The 20,465-nt window shown below is 41.4% G+C and overlaps 1 protein-coding gene across 2 annotated transcripts in view; it reads left to right on the forward strand.

Moving 5' to 3' along the window:
* Positions 1–18,746, forward strand: part of Mapk1 (mitogen-activated protein kinase 1) — a 62,575-nt gene extending 43,829 nt beyond the window's left edge. The window contains exons 7-9 of one of the 2 annotated variants that reach the window (XM_031363235.1): positions 9,096–9,205; positions 11,965–12,091; positions 15,015–18,746. In XM_031363235.1, the coding sequence (XP_031219095.1) occupies positions 9,096–9,205; positions 11,965–12,081 (227 nt within the window). In that variant the 3' untranslated portion in view covers positions 12,082–12,091; positions 15,015–18,746. The remainder of the gene's footprint in view (positions 1–9,095; positions 9,206–11,964; positions 12,092–15,014) is intronic. The other variant, XM_031363236.1, reaches the window with a different exon arrangement.
* The last annotated feature ends 1,719 nt before the right edge of the window (positions 18,747–20,465 follow it).

Raw genomic sequence — 20,465 nt, forward strand, 5'->3', positions numbered from 1 at the left:
TGTTTAGAAGTATTAAAGAAATATTCCTAATTACAAGAATCAAAATTGAGGGTGGGGATTGTTTATAACAGGGTCTTGCTGTATAGCCCAGGTTGGCCTTGAACTCAAAGTGATCCTCTTCCCTCAGCTCCCAGTTTCTGGGATCCCATTCCTAAACCACCAGGTCCAGGTTTCTAAGATAGCTTTTAGCATCTCGTGGCTCCAACAAAGTTAGATATGTAGAATCATGGCTATTTAATTGGTCATTTTAAAAATTAGAACTTGACCTACACAGTTCATTACCTTTTAAAAAACATTTGCTTTTTATTTATTATTATTTTTATGTAGAGGTCAGAGAGCTTGCAGAGAATTGGTTCTCTCCTGCAGGATCAAACTTAGGTGGTCAGGCTTGGCTGGATAGGCCATTACTTGCTAAGCTTTCTTGCTGACTACAACACATTACATTAGATTGCCTTTTGTATTTCATGTACTGCACATTTTATCTGCTTTTCAGAGTTGTTCTCTTAGAGGGCTTTTAGACATCAGAAAACTTGATGGTTAAGATATAAGCCAACCTATTTCCAGACCCTCCCCCTCCCCCTGAGTACTTTTGGTTTGTATCAGATTACTTGACTCTTTCTGCTTATTTTCTTTAAAGTCATATAAGAATTAATGTCATTAAAACCCAAGAAATTAGCCTGGCAACACTCAGGAGACAGAGGCAGGCAGATCTCTGTGAGTTTGAAACCAGCCTGCTCTACAGAGTGAGTTCCAGAACAGCCAGGGCTACCCAGAAACTCTATCTCAAAAAAGAGGAAATGAAAGAAAAATTAAGTTTGAGGCCTGTGCTGGCTAATAAGAAAATTCCAAATAGGCCTGAACAAAAGCAAGCAAGCTGTTAGACATCCCGGGAACTAGCAGGCCAAGAAGAGATAAACCATAAAAATAAGAAAAAACATGTAAGGACATGTCTAGAAAAACGACCCAACTGAGTAATGGGCCATCTAGTCCTCTTAGATATGGTTTGAGGTCAGCCAGATGCTCTGTTGACTCAGATTAGCACCAACCTTAGGAATTCCTGCCCTGATCTGCACGTACTATAGTTGATATTTGAACTAGCCAATCATGTATAGCTACGCCGATTCCCCTGTTACCCCAGACCTTTTTCCTATATATAAACCCAGAGCTCTGAAATTAAACTGCCTCTTGTGTTTACATCAAGACTGTCTCTCATGTTTCCTTGGGTGCACGTCCTCCCAAGATTTGAGTGGTGGTCTCCCCACGGGGGTCTTTCAGAAATTAAACCAAGAGTGATTTGAAATACATGGCTGTAATACCAGAACTTGGAAGGCTGAGGTAGGAAGATCAAATTTAAAACGAGTTTGAGCTGTGTGAAAAGTCTAAGGAAAGCCTGGGAAAACTGTCTAATAACAAACAACAAAAAGCCAGGGAGGTGGCAGCTCTATGAAAGGTAGAATAGTGTGCAGATGGAGCTGGTGTGCTTCTGCAGCCAGGTTCCTGGGTTCATTTAGTCTGCAGCCCAGACACTACCTTAAAGCACTACTTAACATCTCTAGGCCTCAATTCTCTCATTTATAAGACAATCTGGATTCTAAGATCCCATAACTAAAACTCTCATATATTTTGAAGATCTTTCCATAACAGAAACTATTAAAGAATCTAGTGTTCTTTTATGGAAATTACTTATAAGCATCCTTATCTAGCCTTATAATGGACATGAAAGCACACATGGGTTTTATGTGCTGTTTTTAACTGCTGAACAAGCCACTTCAAAACTTAGGACTTGGAATAACAACCAAGTATTTGTTCATAAGCCCATTTGGCTGGTTCCCCTCCAGTAGAGTGGAGCTCACCATATCTCACTGTTGGTACTCGTTATTTCACTTCTTTCTCCTCTCTGATAGACTAGACTAGGTTTCTGGTGGCAAGAACATTGCAGAAGGCATCAGAAGCTGCAAGATCTTGTTAGAGACTAGGTCCAACCACAATCTGTCACACTCAGTGGGTTAAGTCAAATTATTCTGTCAGCTGGTACAAGAAACAGAAAACAGAAATACAAACTCTTCATCAGTAGGAACAACTGCAAAAATTTGTGTTATATTTAATCTCACAGAAGTTGTTCTTTTATTTAACAAAAAGACTTGAACATTTGTTCTCTACCATCCTGGCTGCTATAACCCTGGACATAAAATCAACAATAAGAACCTACTTGCAGGGAGCTAACAGCCCTGATTTGTATGAAAATGACCTAAACTGAGTAGATGGCATCAGGGAACTCGAATTTCAATTTTCTAGCTGAAAAAGTAGAGATTTTTAAGTAAAAATAATGATAATTATAGATAAAGGAACTATTAAATATGAGAAAATGTACTCATCTTTACAAGATAATAAATCCCAAACAGTTGATAATTACTCTCCTTTCTCCACCTCTTCCCCTTTTTAAAGAAACCCACTTTATTAAATTAGCAGGTATCAAACTTTAACCTGGGGCTGGAGAGATGGCTCAGCAGGTAAGAGCACTGACTGCTCTCCTGAAGGTCCTGAGTTCAAGTCCCAGCAACCACATGGTGACTCACAACCACCCATAATGAAATCTAATGCCCTCTTCTGGTGCATCTAAAGACAGCTACAGTGTACTTATTTATAATAATAAATAAATCTTTAAAAAAAAAAAACTTTAATCTGTTGTGGGAAACATGCATGAGTTGAGTGTCTGAAGGAAAGTTGAGCAGTTTTGTCTTGGATATTTTGTTCTAACAAATTCTAGGTTCTTACTTTTGAGTGAGTTTTGCCAACATTGAGGCTGGGTGCAGTATTTAATTTGTTTAGCTTTAATTAAGAATGAAATTGAGCTTGTCATGGTAGCAGATGCCATTAATCTCAGAAATCAGAGGCAGGTGGCTTTCTGAGTTTGAGGTTAGCCTGGTTTGCAGCCAGGCTATACAGAGAAACCTTGCCTGTGGATAAAAGGGGTTAAATTTAGTTTTCTTTCCTTCTTTCTTTCTTTCTTTCTTTTTTTTTTACATATTTGTTCAAAGTTTTTTTAATGATGAATTTTTTTAGCCAGTAATACCTGCAGTTACTTTTTTTTGTTCTTTTTTTCCCCAAAGCAGTCTTAGCTTAGAATTCTCTCCAAGATGACTTCAGTGAGGGGGAAGAGATGGTTGCAGCAGATGGTAGTTGAATCTTTATTTGGAATAAATTTAGTGTAAATTATTCCTCATACATGAAAATGAATTCCAAAAGAATCAGTGATCAAATACATCTTTTTAAATGATACTTACTGTTAGGCTAGAGAGATGACTCTCCAGTTTATAGAGTACTTCTTGCTCTTTCAGAGGTCCTAAGTTCAGTTCCCAGCAACCACATGGTGGCTCACAACCATCTAAATAGGATCTGATGTCCTCTTCTGGCATGCAGGTGTACACTCATATACATAATTTTTTTACATATAAAAATTTCATGATGTAAGCTACAAATATTTCTTCAATAAAGCAGTTAATTATTTTGCAAAGAAAAACATGGAGAATGGTCCATATATGCAACAAAAAAGTGCCTAGCAAGATACAGATTGAAAAGTACAGGTTGGTTTTCCAGTTAGGGGAATGTTGATGACTGTAAAAGAGTAATTGAAGGCTAGAGAGATGGCTCAGCCTGTAAAAACACTTAGTATTCTACAAGAATACCTGGGTTCCGTTCCCAGCATTCTTGTGGTGTCTCTTGTGACCTCAACAAGTATGAAGCCCACCCTTGATACACAAACATATGTGGAAGCAAACACACATATAATGAAATTCTTTTTTTTTTTTTTCTTTAGAAAATAATTGAGGTCTGGTGTGATCGCTCAGTAAAGTACTTGATTAAAATAAAGGGCTTCAGTTCAGATTTCTACAGCCATGTAAAACCAGTCACGGCACAGGAAAGCTTTAGTCCCCACTTTCCTGTGATTGAACTTTGGAGGTAGAAACAGGAAAAATCCCCAGAAATTGGTTGGTCAGCTAACCTGATGTATATAGAGATGAACAGAAGACCCTGTCTTTTAAACGGGTCTAAGAGAGAGGGCTGACACCCAAGGTTGTGCACCAGTGTGGGTGTCAACTGTAGTACACAGATGTGTACACCTTCACTCACACCACACTGGAGGGGCACGATTGAAACAGCAAGTGGAAGGCAAAGGTTTGACATAGAAAGTGGGGGCAGAAATGACTGACCATCAGGCACAACTCTCATGGTGCTGAAGCACTGGTGATTATGACTGCCATTTCTAAGATGACAAGTCTGACTGGGTGGAGGCAGGTGGATCTCTGTGACTTTGAGGACAGCCACAGCTATGCAGAGAAACCCTGTCTTGAGAAAAAAAGAAAAAAAAGAAAAGAAAATGTTCGACTTTGCAATCCTCTACTATGTTCATGCTGCCAAAACAATCAGTCCCACCATGTATAGTCCTTGGTTGGTGGTTGAGTCCCTGGGAGCTCTGAGGGTACTGGTTAGTTCATATTGTTTTTCGTCCTAAGGGGCTGCAAACCCTTCAACTCCTGGGGTCCTTTCTCTAACTCCTTCATTGGGGACCCTGTACTCAGTTCAGTGGATGGCTGTGAGCCTCTACATCTCTATTAGGTACTGTCAGAGCCTCTCAGGAGATAGCTATAGTTGATCATCAATGGGAGGAGAGGCCCTTGGCCCTGTGAAGAAGGTTCTGTGCCACAGTGTAGGGCAATGCCAAGGCCAATAAGTGGGAGAGGGTGAGGTGGCAAGCATGGCGGGGGGAGCCAACAGGGGTTTGTTCTTGTTGCGTTTGTTTGTTTGTTTGTTTTTTGGAGGGGAAACTGGAAAAGGAAAAGTCATATGACATGTAAATAAAGAAAATATCTAATTTAAAAAAAAAAAAAAAGGAAGTTGCCAGGAGCAGGGAAGTGTACTTTTGACAAAATAGCAAGAGTTATTCCAAACTTAATACAAGTCTTTGACATTCTGTGTGACAAAATGAGACATTTAAAGTGTTCTTGAAGAAAAGTACTTAGGCACTTACTGGAGCTGTGATCTGAATTAGCTGCCTTTTAAAATAGATCCAAGGTGGTGGTTTTGAGATAGTCTTATTGTCTTTGAATGTGATTCTTCTGTATCAGCTTTCCAAGCAGTGTATCTTCAGTAAATTTTAAAGGTTATTGAGGGGTTCTGAGATCTGAAAGTTTGAGGAGCACTATTACTGTCGCAGTTTATAGAATTAGTTTTGTTTTCTTTGGCCCTGTCCAGAAACTCACCTTGAAGCTGCAGCATTGTTCTAAGGTGAGAATGTAACTGAGCAGGTAAGATAGACCTGAAGAACTATGGCAGCCGGTTGTCGTGCCCAGGATCTGGCTAGGACAAGGATGGATAGGGCAAAAGAATGGCAATTGGCTGGCTATGTGTATAACCTTTTAAAGTACTAGAAGATATGGGACTCTGAGAAGGTATCTGCTATCCTAGTCAGATATAATCTCAGCTTCCTTGGGATATCCAGTCTTTTATGGGAAATAAACTGGGAAAAAACATCCACACAGATGGCCACAATTCAGCTGAGCAGTAGCTGCAGATCTCTGGTGTGGGGCTTTGTGCTTTTGGTATCAGCACTTGCCAGCCGATCCCATTTCTCTCCTTTTGTCCTTCGGTAGCTGTGAATAATGGAGAAACCGTGTGTATGGTAAAGGGACCTAAGTTTTAGTTACTTTTAAAGTAGGGAAGGCATTATATTTTGAAATTTTCACTTGGTTGTTTAAGGACCCACTAGATTTAACTGGAAAAAAACCAATAGATGTATCTTAGAAATGCTTTAGCTGCCAATTGTCTGTCTGTCTTGAAGAGCCTTTCTGAAAGCCAACAAGTTTGAACTAGCTGGAAGTATCCCACTGGCTTACAGTTAATGCTGTTAGAAGAATTGGGCAGATGGCTCTGTTAGGCTTTTTGAGAAATCCTGTCTATATAGACCAAGCCAGTTCAAATTCAAAATACTCCTTCTTGTCTCAACCTCTAAATGGTTTGTAGCCAAGTGTCATCACATCAACCCAAATGACTTTATGTAAAGTAATGTAAAGCAGTCATTGTAAAGATTTCTCAAGGAAATCCTTAGGAAAAAATTTATAGGGCTCTTAGAGGTGAGGAGCCGGAAGTAAGGTAGGTCTTACCCCACTACGGACAGCAGAATTAGCTCTTTTTTGTTGTTTTTGTTAGGATGGTTTTTGGTTTTTCAAGACAGGGCTCCTTTATGTAGCCCTGGCTGTCCTGGAATTTGCTCTGTAAACTCACAAGTGCTGGGATCAAAGGCATGTGCCGCTACTACCCAGTGTATCTCAGTGTAGTAAGTGTTCAGTGTAACTAGCTTTGATTGAGGATGCCTGAGTTCTTAACCATGCATACTGTCCTGTGTGGCACGTACCAATTTGTAGATGGGTGAAGTTGATGTTGCTACCTGCAAGTAACTAAGAATCACTTTAAGAAGAGGCACAGGCATACAGACAGAATGATCATTTAAAATGTGATTTCTTTTTCCTCAGCCTTGATTGGTAAATCCTCATATCTCTCTTTTCTTTCTTACCAAGCTAGTTATCCTACACACACACACACACACACACACACACACAAATTGGTCCTACTTAAAAAGGGAGAGGGGGGCTGTGAAAGGAAAAAGGAATAACAGATGGTGGAGAGGTAAGTGGGGTGGGAAAAACAGAAGTGGGAAGGGATAACATGGATAACTGAAAAGGCCATATAAAAATTGTTTCCTATATGTTTCTGTTGCTGTGATAAAACACTATGTTCGAGGCAACTAACACAAGAAAGAGTTTATTTGAGTTATCATTCCAGAGAGATGTAGAGTCCATCATAGCAGGGGATTTTAGCAGTAGGCAGTACCTCAGAAACAGGAAAATGAAGACTCATATCTCAGACTATAAGCAGGAAACAGAGCGTGACCTTGAAATGGTGAAAATCTTTAAGCACTCAAAAGCCTGCCTCCAGTGACATAGTTCCTCCTCCTGCAAGGCCACACCTTCATCTGCTCCTCCCCAGCACCACCAACTGGGGATGTAGAATTCAAATGCCAGAGCCTGTGAAAGGCACCATACACTTCACTCACAGATGGTACTAAACTAGAAGCTTCTTTCTGATGGCCAGTCTTCATAGTATAAGGTGTTCGGTAGGCTGCCAGGAAACTGTCTTACCCAGATGTGTACTACAAAAACAACTTGCCTCCAGGATGAATCCATTGGTGTATAGAACAGCACAAAAATCTTGTTAACCAGTAGCTAGCTAGTTACACTTAAGGCCTCATCAACAGGAAGACTCATACCTGGTATTCTGTAGATCTAGCCAAGAATCAGTGGCTAGAAAGATCTCAGGAAAAAACCCACTACTCTCATTTTGCTAAATTGGTAGTCTGCCTTCTCTTAATCCTTCTATCCATAGGTGAGTCCAGCCTAAACTGTCACCAGAGAAACTTCTTTTTGCAGTATATGGGGGTTAATTCCAAAAAGTTCAGCATGTGGAGAATAAGTGGCTGTGGACTGCTCATCCCTAACTCGGACATCCACCAGGGCTCAGGGAGAGTCATGAAAGGTGGGGGGGTTAGAGGGGACCGAAGAGACAGACTTCTGGAGGAAAGGCCTTCTGTACATGATGGGTTTGCATTCTTCAACTATCCCCTGTGGTTGCTCCCTAAGATCACCTGTACAAAACCAATCTAGTCAGTATTGTAGAATGGATAATTCAGGGATCTCAAGGCTCCTAGATGAAAAGCTACATTGTAGGCAGTTGACAGCTGCAGAGAGCCAGTTTTCTTCAGAGGTGCAGTCCCTGGTAAATTGGTCATGCTACAGTGGATAGCCCACACTCACATGCATATCAATAAAATTAAATTTAGTAGATTTTGGGGGTTTTGTTTTTTTAAATTAGAGGAGAAAAGAGGAATTTGGGGGAGAATGAACTGTGTAGATTGGTCAAAATGAATTTGGAGTAAATCTTAAGAGAAATGCTTTGTTCTAACAGTGTATGTGCATGCACAGGCAGATGTGTGCACATTTGTATGCATTTGTATGGAAGTTGTCATCAGATATCTTCAGTTGCTTTCTACTTTCTTTGGGTATGTGGATATGGTATATGATTATATGTATACATGGCTTTGTGGGTGCCCTCATTTATTTATATGCTTTTGGAGACCAAAGATCTATGTTGGTTATCTTCCTGAATCACTTTCTGGCTCCCTGGACCTGGAACTCACCAATTCAGCTATAAAGAGTGATCAACAAGCCTCTGGGATCTTTTTGTCTCTGCCTCTTTGAACTGGTTAGTTCAAAGCCTAGCTTTTTAATGTAGATAATAGAGATTCAAACTCAGGGTCTGTGATTGTACAGCAAGCACTTCACTGAGCCATACCTTCAGCTCTATATTTTTGATACCTACAAAGCTGAGTAATATAGGAAATGTCAAAGTTTAGTTAGTAGGCAAAGCCGGGTTTGGGCCCTAGTCTTCAATTTCTCTTGGCTGTTCATTCCCCTCTCTGAGCATTGGCATCTGTGATTGCCATGTTGTCAGTGCTTATGTTCACATAATTCCAAAAGATTTACGGGTAAGGCTAAAAAGTTGCCTATATCATTAAGAACACTGGTTGCTCTTCCAGAGGACTTGCATCCACATGACAGCTTACAATCATCTGTAGCTCCAGTCCCAGGGGGTCCATCTTCTTCCGGCATCTGTGGACACTACTCACATGGTGCATGCAGCCAACATACACACACAGGTGTTTTTTGTTTGTTTGTTTGGTTTGGTTTTGGTTTTTTAAGATTTATTTTTATGTGCATTGGTGTCTTGCCTGCATATATATCTGTGTAAGGATGCCAGATCCCCTAAAGGTGGAGTTATTGGCTGTTAAGAGCTGCCACGTGGGTGCTGGGAATTGGACCTGGGTCCTCTAGTCGAGCAGTCAGTGCTGTTAACCACTGAACCATCTCTCCAGCCCCATCCATATATAGTTTTTAGGGAGAGATGGTCAGCTCAATAGAAAATGGAAAACATTTGCTAACAAATCCTGCTTATCACCACTGCAAAATCCTTTCTCTTTGTAGCTCTGGATTTACTGGATAAAATGTTGACATTTAACCCTCACAAGAGGATTGAAGTGGAACAGGCTCTGGCCCACCCATACCTGGAGCAGTATTATGACCCAAGTGATGAGGTAAGAGCTTATGTTCTTAGCTGTTGTGTCAGGAATGATCAGTGGTCAACAGAAGCCCTAGCCATGTCCTTGTCAGGATTTTCCTAAGGAACATTATGGCATGCCCTCCTCCTCTGATTGAGGATGAGCACTGTCAAACTCAGCATGAAGTTCCATAGGTCCTTGGTATTTGCCTCAGAAGAGTTCCTCCATGTTAGCTGCAGCAGGTAGAGCAGTGCATGTATAAGGGAAGATAATTGCACCACTGTGAGGCATAGAAAGAGGGAGCCAGAGCCAGGCAGTGGTGGCACAAGCCTTTAATCCCAGCGCTTGGGAGGCAGAGGCAGGCGAATGTCTTGAGTTCAAGGACAGCCAGGGCTACACAGAGAAACCCTGTCTCAATAAACCAAACAAAAGAGGGATCCAGGACCTTAAAATACTATGAACAAGGCAGCTTATAAACAAAAGTGTTTAATTTCAGAGGATTAGAGTCCAGGACCTCATGGTAGGGACATGGAAACAGATAGGTAGGGTATGGCACTAGAGCAGTAGCCGAGAACTCAAAATGACATAAGTCTCCTGCAACCTCAAAGGCCTCTCCTGTGCCATACTTCCTCCAACAAGGCCACATTTTGTAATCTTTCCCAAACAAGTAGAACCCAATTTTTTTATATGCTACCACAAGTAGAAATTGCAGTGGTCTATGGCAGAAAAAGCTACGTGAACTATGCACTAGCCCTGAGAAGGTGAGAGTGAGGAGTTAGGCAGCTAGTGGTTCACACTGTGACTTCATGGCTTTTAATAAGTGTGCCATTCCCTAGAGACATGACATAAAAGGTTGTGGTAAGAGTTGATGATACTACACCAGAGGTAGGCGTGATAGCTTCTCAGACAGGTTTGCACATACCTATTACCGCGTTTTCTCCGGAATAAGCCCAGGGCATTCTCCAGGTCCTCTACACGCCCCATATTAAGCTTTATTCCATCAAGGATAACAAAGGAAAATGCAAAGTGAATTAAAATGTTGGGTTTCTCTAGTTGGGGACTTCTGTGAATAGAAAATGAAGCCTGTTCTTAAAGTAGGAAGAAGCAAGTAGAGTGTATTCAAATTTAGATACAAAAGCTGAAAGCTGATAAAAAGGAGGAATGTAGAAATTAAAATGAAGCTTTTTTTTAACTGATGTTCCTTCCACATCCAAGACTAAAGGACTTAAGCACTTAAGGGAGCTTGCAAAATACTTACAGTATGGTTGATGGCATAGAAATTGGTCGGAACTCAAAAAGTTCAGGCTCTTGTCAGCCCCTTGTACTGGGTATTTATTCATAAGGTTCTGCTGTTATGCTCAGCAAACTGAGGTAGTATGTGCTGTGCATGGAGTACTTTATAGTCTGTGCACTCGGTGTCCTTGAAAGACAGTGTTCTCTTGCAGATGGGAATTCTTTTCACATGACTAAATATAAATATGGTGCAGTGTTTGAGTCTGTATGAAGATTAAGTACTATATGAGATCTGGAGGTCTAGGCGTACATTGTCAGCTGGTATCATTGTTCACCTTAGGCCTGTAACATTTTAGTTGTAGGAATTTAAAAAAACAAAATATGGGGCCTGCAAGATGGTTCAGTAGGTAAATACACTTGCAAAGCCCAACAGCTTGTTCATTTCTCGAGACCCGTATGGTGGAATAAGAGAATAACTTCTGCAGTTGCTCTCTGTCCTCCCTGCTTCTGTACCTTGATATACATCTCCCACATACATACACTCATAAGTATTAGATGTAAAACATGTTTTTTATGAAGTCAAAATAATGGTGCTAGGGTATCATTGTGCTTGGCTCTCATGCATGCAGTTGTGGTCTCAGTCCCTAGAAATGAATAAGGCAGCATGGTGATCATGCCTGCTGTAATCCTAGTGTTCTGTAGCTGCAAAGGTACATAGGGGTGGGATACATGAGTCTCTGGCTCAAACAGACAGACAGCATTTCTGTAATCAAAAAGTAGTCAGGAGCCTTAGGCAGAAGAATCGTAAATGTCAAAACCAAACTGGGCTATACACAAAATAAACTATATCAAAAATTCTTTAAATTGGGTTGAAGAAAATATTTTCTCCCCAGTTTTATATTTTTCTAAATATATATATTATTCCTTGCAGCTTAATTTTTAATAGCTTTATAATGTTTCCTCAGATAACAATATCAACATAGTATTTCTTCATACTGTTAATGTATATAATTCAAATGTACTTACCTAAACGTAGTTTAACTTATTTTTGTTTTGTGGTAGTGAGCATTGAACCTAGGTCTCAGATATGCCAACTAAGTGCTCTCTACATCCCAGCTCTGTAGAAGACAGCCTCACTGAGTCACCCAGGCTGACAGCAAGCACATTTAACAGTCCTCTGGCCTCAGCCTTCTTAGTAGTGGAGGATTAGAAGTTGCCACTAGGCCTGGCTAGTTTTGTGTTTTGATTATATAAACATACAACTTCTTCCTACTTCTGTCATTGAGATATTTGGTGCCTTTGAGAATTATTCTGGGGTATATGATAAGTTGAGTGGAATACTCTAGTTAATTATGTACACTCGGTTTTGGTTTCTGTGTTGTACTTAGGATAGTGCTCATAGCCCTTGTATAGAGCACACAGACCCCCAGTAAACTGTGCCCCAAGCCATTGGTCTTATTGTAGGAATTTCAGACTATAAGCCAGGATTGTGTTATAAATCAATAAATCAGTCCCTTGACCATGACAACTTATGACCGGTAAATGCTCATTTTGTCTTAAAGCCCATTGCTGAAGCACCATTCAAGTTTGACATGGAGTTGGACGACTTACCTAAGGAGAAGCTCAAAGAACTCATTTTTGAAGAGACTGCTAGATTCCAGCCAGGATACAGATCTTAAATTTGGTCAGGTATCTAGAACTTTAACTATACAGTTAACCCCTTAGCAAGGCAGAGATGGTGAAAGTTAAAATATCTCTAGGAGGAAAAAAAATTTCAATTTGTCCCCTTCAATTGATAGAGCATTCATTCTGATTGCTTATGGTGTGAAATGAGGACATTAGACTTCATCTTTCACAGATTATGAGGACATGAAATAATGTGGCAGCTCTTAGACACTGTGACAGTCAGTCATGTACTGTAGGAGTGGGGTTTTATGTAAGAAAATAACTCATGGGAATGAACACCTTTGAGGCATTTATTCCCAAAAACTTCATCTTATTTCATATGACATTTTAAATATTGAGAAATTCTGTTGTGTAACTTTGTGGCCTTGGGACTATGTGGTTGGTTTTTTGGTTGGTTGTGGTATTAGGAATTAAGTCCAAGGCCTCTTGCATGCTAAGCAAATGCTGTACCACTGAGTTACACTCCTAACATTTGAGAAGAGGGGATTAATGGGAGAAGGAAAAGGGGGTAAGAAGATAACGGGTAATGTGCTCAAAATACATTTTACATGTATGAAAATGTCAGTGAAACTCATTATTATGTATAATTAATATATACTAATAAAAACATTTAAAAATAAAGATTTGAAAGAATAGAATTTTATTCACTAAACAATGTGACTGAGGCACAGATATAGAAGCCATTCAGGACAAACACTGACAAGAGAAGTAAGCCTAGGATATCCTGAGAAGACAGAAAATACAAAAGGGGAAAATCATGGAGACTGTGCAGAAGACAACCAGGAAAGGAGAGAAAGGAGGCAGGCACAGCATGGGAAGGGAGAAAAAATAGTTCAGAACGGTTCCAAAAGGAACTAGATTTTCAAGGTGTGTTTCATCTTTAAAAGGTTCAGTTGGGAGTAGAGTAGGGTGTGCAGTACATAATAACTCTTGTGATTGCTAGAAGCATTAGGTGCTGGGTTCCACTGCTTTCAAAAGAGAGGAGGAGCTGCCTGTTAAAAAGCTGTTCATTCAGAATGGCAGTCTAGTCTCTTAATACCCTGTAACTCCTTATCCATAATCATTTAAATTAAAACTAACAATTCTAGAAAGGTTACTAACTTCCAGGAATTTTGTTCCTTCCTGCCCACTCCATCACTTCCAACACAGGGCCTCCCTCTAGTGGGAGCTACACTGCCTCCTCAAGATGAATGGGATTTATTGGCAGCTTTGTTCATCCTGCAGTCCCTGTCCTTTCTTTGCTAACTATTCTTAGGTAGATTCATCAGCACCTCTGACCTACTCTTGAATTAAACACAACCACAGATGAAATAATCCACAATATTAGAGTCCTCCATATGTGTCACCTGATGAAATAGTACAAGTGCTTGTCCTGGAGAATCTTCTGACTGACCTTATTCCACAACTCTCACTTGATCAGAAGCTTCAGTTCTTGGTTCACACATGGAATGTGGGCAAGAGAAGCTGAGAAAAGTCAAGGATGTAGAGTCTACACTGACCACTCAGGATTTATATGTACCTGGCTGAACTCCGTGAACTTAGGAGAAGATATGGTAAAAGAAGAGAGGATAGAACTTGTGTTAAAATGTAAATAAGCAGTGAGGCAAAGCATTGTGGCTAGAGCTGCAGTGGGTTAGGGAAAGACTTTACAGAAGTAGCTGGAAGGGGGGGCTGTCATAGCCTTTGACAGACGGGTGTGTCTATCTGTGGACACTGCAGCCAAACAGCCAAGGTGGTCCTGGGGTGCTGGCAGGAAACCAGGAATCTGATTACAGCAGTCTACTGCTTAAGACCCAGTTATTCCACACCTGCTTAAAGCTTAGCTTTTTGCCAGTGCTCTTTTAATGATAATTATCAACTATTCTGAAGAATTGAAAGAATTTTAAAATAGATTCTCACCCCACCATTAGATGCCCTTAACATTTGATTGCACTCATTTTCTCCTGTCAATCCATCTTTTCCTCCATGGAAATTAGCTCATTTCATTTATTTCATATTTATTTATTTATTTCATAAGCCATATTCCTGAAAGTACTTTGTTTCCTTTTGGAGCAACATCAGTAGTTCCTTGTGCGAGCAGCATATCAAATCAGTAGTTTCTAGAGAGATCTTGGCATTTGAATCACTGCACCAACTCAACTAGATGTCCTTATCAAAAGCACAGGTCACAGCAGGATTTATGTAGCAATGCTTCTGTTTCTCAGAGCTAGTACACAATGAAAGTACTCATGAAATTCACTGTTACTGTGCAGTGAGCGCTTTGTGTCAGCCTGAATATGGTGAGAGTAGATTTGGTTTGGAGTAAAATCTCCCAGGTAAAAACATAGTTCATAAAAGTAAGGAGAGATGTGACTTGTATTTTCCTATGGTGGCACTGCAGTTGGCTGGAAGTAAGGCAGGCGGATGTTTTGCTGAACATAGACAAATGGCAGCTGACTAGAGAACAGATGAGGTCCCTTGACCTGGGCGGTCCATTCTCACCATCCACCACTGGGATGCCATTCTACATCCAGACTGGCAGGCAGCAGAAAGAGACAGCCTCTGGGCCTGGCTTCTGCTTCTGAAACCTGAAAGCCCACCCCCAGTAACACAGTTCCTTCAACAAGACCACACCTACTCCAGTGACTCCATACCTCACAAGTGTGCCTGTCCCTGTATGTGTGTAGGGGCCATTTTCCTTCAAACCACCACACAGTACCAACTCAGCTCTTAAGAACTGTCTGAAAAAGATGGCTGTAGAATGAGGGCAAAGCCCCAGCCTTCAGGATCTGCACATTATATGTGTCAGGTGCGTGTGAGAGTACAGTGACTTTTTGATAATCTTTTTATTCCCATTACATTTCTATTTTGCTATTTTGTGCTGTTGTTGCCTTTATTGTTCTGACATGGCTCAATCCTTACTCCTGAGTTTATCTTTGTTTTACAGGACAAGGGCTCAGAGGACTGGACGAGTTCAGATGTCGGTGTCCCCCCAGTTCTTTACCCTGGTCCTGTCTCCAGCCTGTCTCGGCTTACCCACTCTTGACTCCTTTGAGCCGTTCAGAGGGGCAGTTTCTGGTAGTAGTGGCTTTTATACTTTCACAGAATTCCTTCAGTTCAGAGAGTTCTCCTGGCACCAGGCCGTGCAGCAGTGTGCACTTTCAATGCACCTAACTGCTTACTGTTGTTTAGTCACTAACTGCTTTCTGGTTTGAAAGATGCAGTGGTTCCTCCCTGTCCTGAATCCTTTCTACCTGTCATCTGCTGAACCATCAGCCTCATCAGAGCCAGAGTCTTTCCAGACTTGATCCAGTTACTGGCACCTCACTTCACAGTAGGGAAGCACCTTAAGTCAGTGACAGCTCCAAGTTTGCACTTCCTCTGTTGGCTAGTAACTGTCTACCTAGACAGAGTGGGAGCTTGTACATGTCCCTGGGTGGTATCACAGGCTGCAGGGGCAGGTGCTTCTGCTGCAGGAGTGCTTTGGGGCATTTTTCTGTGTATCATGTTAGTCTCAAATTTAAGGTATGTACTATTTGCCCAACTTTTTAAAAATTTGATCATTGTTTAAATTAAATAGAAAGGAAGCATTGCACCAGCAATGTTATTCTGCAGGTTTTATATGGTTACTTATATTGTAATGGAGGTATAGCTCTTGCCAAAATGATACATGCTATCCTTAGCCAGAGATTGAAAGTAACAGCTGTGTTTGACATTTCCTGCAAGATGGACATGCACAAAGCTGTGGAAGTTTCCAGAACAGTAAAGAGCAAGCTGACCTAGATGTTTCAGGGCGGAGCTCCATATAGCCTTGAACTGTCCCACACATATGGCTGTTTTTGTAACCACATTCACTGCCTTGGGATTTAGCTAAAAGGAACACTGCATCTTTAAATGAGAAAGTGTACAGTTCTTCCCCTGCAGCATGCCAGCATCTCGAGCTCATTCTTCAGCAGTGTAATGACTTGTATGTAATAAAGCCTTCATGAGCTCTCCTCACAAAGCTCTGTTCTGTTGCCAAGTTAGAGATGTTTCTGGTACTGCTGAGTTAATGGCATAAAAGGCTAGCAGTAACTGTTCGAGCTCTCTTTTATTTCCTTCTCTCCTCTATTTTGTTCCTGCACTATGTGCTGTGGAGTTGATGGTGTTATCCCAGTGCGGTGCCTCCTGACCCCCTCACTGCTCTCTGATGAGAAATATGCCTTGTTCAATACTTACTGTGCTCTTGCATGACTGTTAAGGTCTCTGTGCAGAGACCAATGTCTAAGTGTCACATCCTTTGATTGAGCAAAATCTGTTGTGACCTCTGAGTTGTATTCCATGAAGAGAATGCTACCCAGAAGATAATGTAGGAAAGATAATTATATTGTTAACTTTTCATTTCTCAGCTGTCCTTTTGTTTTCTTGGTTTTTATTTTTTATTTTTTTATTTTGACATCAATGGAAAATGGGTTCTATAAAGACTGCCTGCTAATATGAACAGCAATGCAATGCACTTGTAACTCATGGAAATAAATGTACATCTTTATCTTTACACCGATGATAAGATTCAGTGTTGATTTCCTCTGGATCGGTATGTCCTAAGTAGACAGTCATAATCAATTTATGGCTTGAGACAAGAATGTTCATGGGCCTTACTCTGCTTCCTCTCCCTAAGCTTACCTCCCCATCTACTGCCCCTTTCATCCGTTTACATAAGATGGCTTAGAAAGGACCTTTCCAGCTGCACATGGTGCCGTGTACCTTTAATCCCAGCATTCAGAAATCAGGCAGGTGGATTTCTGAATTGGAAGCAAGCCTGGTTTGCACAGGGAGGTCCAAGACAGTTGGCACTCTATAGGCCCTGTCTCAAAAAGTCCTCCCCTTCTGCCTCTGAGCAGCAAGTGAATCTGACATGATCCTCTCTTAAAAACATCTCTCAAGTAGTCAGATGTTGATGTTGGCACCTAAACATACCCAAGTGGAGTCTGGTTCCCTCTGAAAAGGGCCTTCTTACTTCTGTATCCTAGAGCTGTGGGAAGGGCTGTTGAACATCCCATGGTACCTGCGACCAGGTTCAGGGTAACACATACCTCACGTGGCTAAAGGATGACTGACTTATCCCAGAAACCAGATCTCAGTTCTTGGCCTAAATCCCTGCTTTTCACTTCCACACGTGAAGCCTACCTGACATTGAAGGAATAGAGGTTCAGCTTTCATTGATACAGTAGTAGTCAGTTTTCCTTTTTCTTTTTGTCTTTTTTTAAAGCACTGACAGTTCTCCTACTTGTTTCTTTTTTATTTTTAATCCCATGAGATTAATTTGCAGTCTTCTGAATAAGGAAACCATAGCCTCATCTTCTTGAGGACTGAGCTTTCTGCTCTTCCTGGCACTGTGGAGAGAGCTTGGTGTGAGATCACTCCCTTCATCCTAATCACTGTATCATAAGCAGTGTGGCTTTCTTCTAGCCATTGGAACTAATAGCTGCTAGCTGTCAGGTATAGGAACACTTATTATTTTGGTTCTCGAATTTCTAAAAAATGTTTAGATAAGGTCATCTCCATACTGGTGTCATTGAGTGCCTCTACTATTCATACACATAGATAAGCTATCTGGTGGGTGGGCTTTTTGTCCAAGACTTAATATGTGAGCCAAAAAACAAAAGCATGAAAACATTTAGCATGAAGGAGATAGCTATCTAATAATCCCAGAGCGCTTGAGGATACCAGCATCCAGAGCTGGCACCGACCTACTGTGTGGTGCATTTTTACTGCCCCCACCCTATCCTTCTCATTTGACTATAGGCAGCGCTTGGGCTGGGCATGACCATTAGTTTTGGGATGCTGTGAGTTAACAGCAGCTATCTCTGAGGAATCACAAAGGTAGACGCTACACTGCATGCCACATAGTGTTCCAACCACTTAGCAGAGACTTCATCTGCTTTGGGTAGTACTTGCATTCATAGTAATAGTTAGGTTTGAGCTTTTGGTGACTTCTACAATATGGCAACACATTCATATATGCATATGCTTTGGGTCCTTTATACTACTTTTATATATGTAAATCAGTGTTTTGGAGCAATTCCAAGTTTAAGGGAAATATTTTTGTAAATGTGATGGTTTTGAAAATCTGAGCAATTCTTTTGCTTACAAGTTTTTTTTTTTAAGCATTTATGCTTTAAAATTGTTATGTAGTGTTTGGAATATGGTACCCTATAACCCAGATAAGAAACATAAGAGTGGAGTAAACGCTGTCACTTGTCACGCTGTGTCCAGCTTGGCGTACTGGATCACCAGTGGGACTCCGGAGTCCCAAGGGTTACAGCAGCTTACCTGAAGCTCGCTGCCTTTCTGTGCCATCCACCCTTCAGAGCACTCCAGAAAGTTCTGACGCGGCTTTGTATCTGCTTTCTACTGTGGATGCCTATTTTGGTATTGTATCCCAAACTGCATAGATTATTTAGGATAATGGTAAGTTTAAAAAAAATTAATCTTGAAGGAAGATTTTATTAAGAATTTAAATGTTTTTTCATTATTGTTAAACTTGAACATTTATCTGTGGCTTATGTGATTTGGTTAATATGTATAGAAATTGTAAGAGGTTTATATTTCATCTTAATTCTTTTGATGTTGTAAACGTGCTTTTCAATTATTTGAATGTTTATGGCACCTGACTTGTAAAAAGAATTACAAAAAAAAAAATATCCTTAGAATCATTACATTGTGTCGCTGTGTTGCCAGGGTAACAGTGCTGTTGAGGACAGTTTAGTCATTCCATATAACATACCCTCTGATTCTGACTTTACTGGTACCTGAAGAGTAGGATTCGCAAACTGATGCTCTGGGTGGTGGGAATTTCCATCAGGTTTTCCAGGTGATTCTTCAGACACTGGTTACATGGTCACCCTGGTTCCCCTCCCCTTCAGTAGCCCCAGTGCTGGGGTAGATGTCCAATCAGCCTTTCACAGTAAGAACTCATGACTATTAACTTGTGTTTCTTGTCAGTATTGGAGGCAGTTCAGTGATTACGTACACGTCAGAGATACTGGGAAATGTTTTAACATGGAGGAGACAGGCCCTCCTCCCTGTTCTCAGCTGCAGCCGGCTCTCTGCTCAGACTCTGTGCAGACTGTCAGCTGTGAATGAGAGTTAATATGGAGGAGACAGGCTTTAGGGTACTAAGGCCAAGTTAACTACCCTCCTCTCTGTTCTCAGCTGCAGCCGGCTCTCTGCTCAGACTGTGAGCTGTGAATGGGAGTCGGTGTCTTTTGCCATGCATGCAAAAGATGTAAAAATACATTTCAAGTAATTATTATACCACACAGCAAGTACCAAGCGAATATCAATCAAGTCTTCCTAAAGATTTTTTATGTCATTACATGTTGCAAGGTGTCAGCAAATCCCTGTTAACTAAAGATCCTGCTTCTACCCATCTGAGAGGAGAACCCACTTTGAAAACTCCTCAGGAAATGGATGTCACATTCACCTGGGAAAGGGAAATAATTCTCTTCCTTGTTCATTGCTGAAGGCTGGTAGTTAAAATTGTCTCAGTTAACAGTGATGGACTCCGTCCCTTAACAGCAGTCAGACTAGCATCTCAATTACCAAGCATAATCAGAACCAAATATCTCTGGGCAGAGAGGGAAGGGAGGTGACAGCAGCTGGAAACAAGTCCTCTTTGATATACCTCAGGTGTGAAGGAGGAAACATCAAGGGTGTGACTCCTAAGGTTTCTTTTCTGGGAAAGTACAGGTCACTGCTAATGCACAGGACGATTCTCTGAGAAGTGGGTCTTCGATGCCATTTATTGGGCTGGGCAAAGCAGGGCACAAAGAGAGCAATGTGGAGCTGTGACCTTGTGAACACCAACCAGAGGGCCATAGTACACATGAAGACTGTAGGCAGTAGACACTCTACAGAGAGAATGAGGCAGGAGGCAGAGGGGCTTCCACGGACTGGGGTTTCTTATGGGGTCCCTTGTTCCGCAGGACGATGGGTTCTGGCCAGGTGTGCACGGGATTCAGCTTTGTCAAACAGACTCGACACGAGTGGTGTAAGGTCTGAGTGTATTTCTCAAAAATGACATGAGGCTTTTACAATCATTGTAAAAGAGATGAAAAGTCTGGCAGCTCAGTAGTCGAGGTACATCTGAGGCCATCTAAAACACCCTGGATCTAAAACAAAACACCCTGGATCTAAAACATCGGCCATCTCCTCTGGACTGGTACAGCACCCCCAGGCTCCGAACATGCTCCGCGTGGGCCTAGCCAGAGTGGGGCGGGGGAGGCCTGTGGGTGCACCAGCCAGGAGGGTAGAGGCTAGAATCTCTAATGCTTACTCTCTTGAATCTCGACTGGTGCTGCACCCCCCCCGGGCTCAAGCGCTCTGGGCCCAGGGGGCTACGGACTGCATGAATCTA

The sequence above is a fragment of the Mastomys coucha genome, unplaced genomic scaffold, assembly GCF_008632895.1.
Source record: "Mastomys coucha isolate ucsf_1 unplaced genomic scaffold, UCSF_Mcou_1 pScaffold12, whole genome shotgun sequence".
In the NCBI taxonomy this organism is placed as follows: domain Eukaryota; kingdom Metazoa; phylum Chordata; class Mammalia; order Rodentia; family Muridae; genus Mastomys; species Mastomys coucha.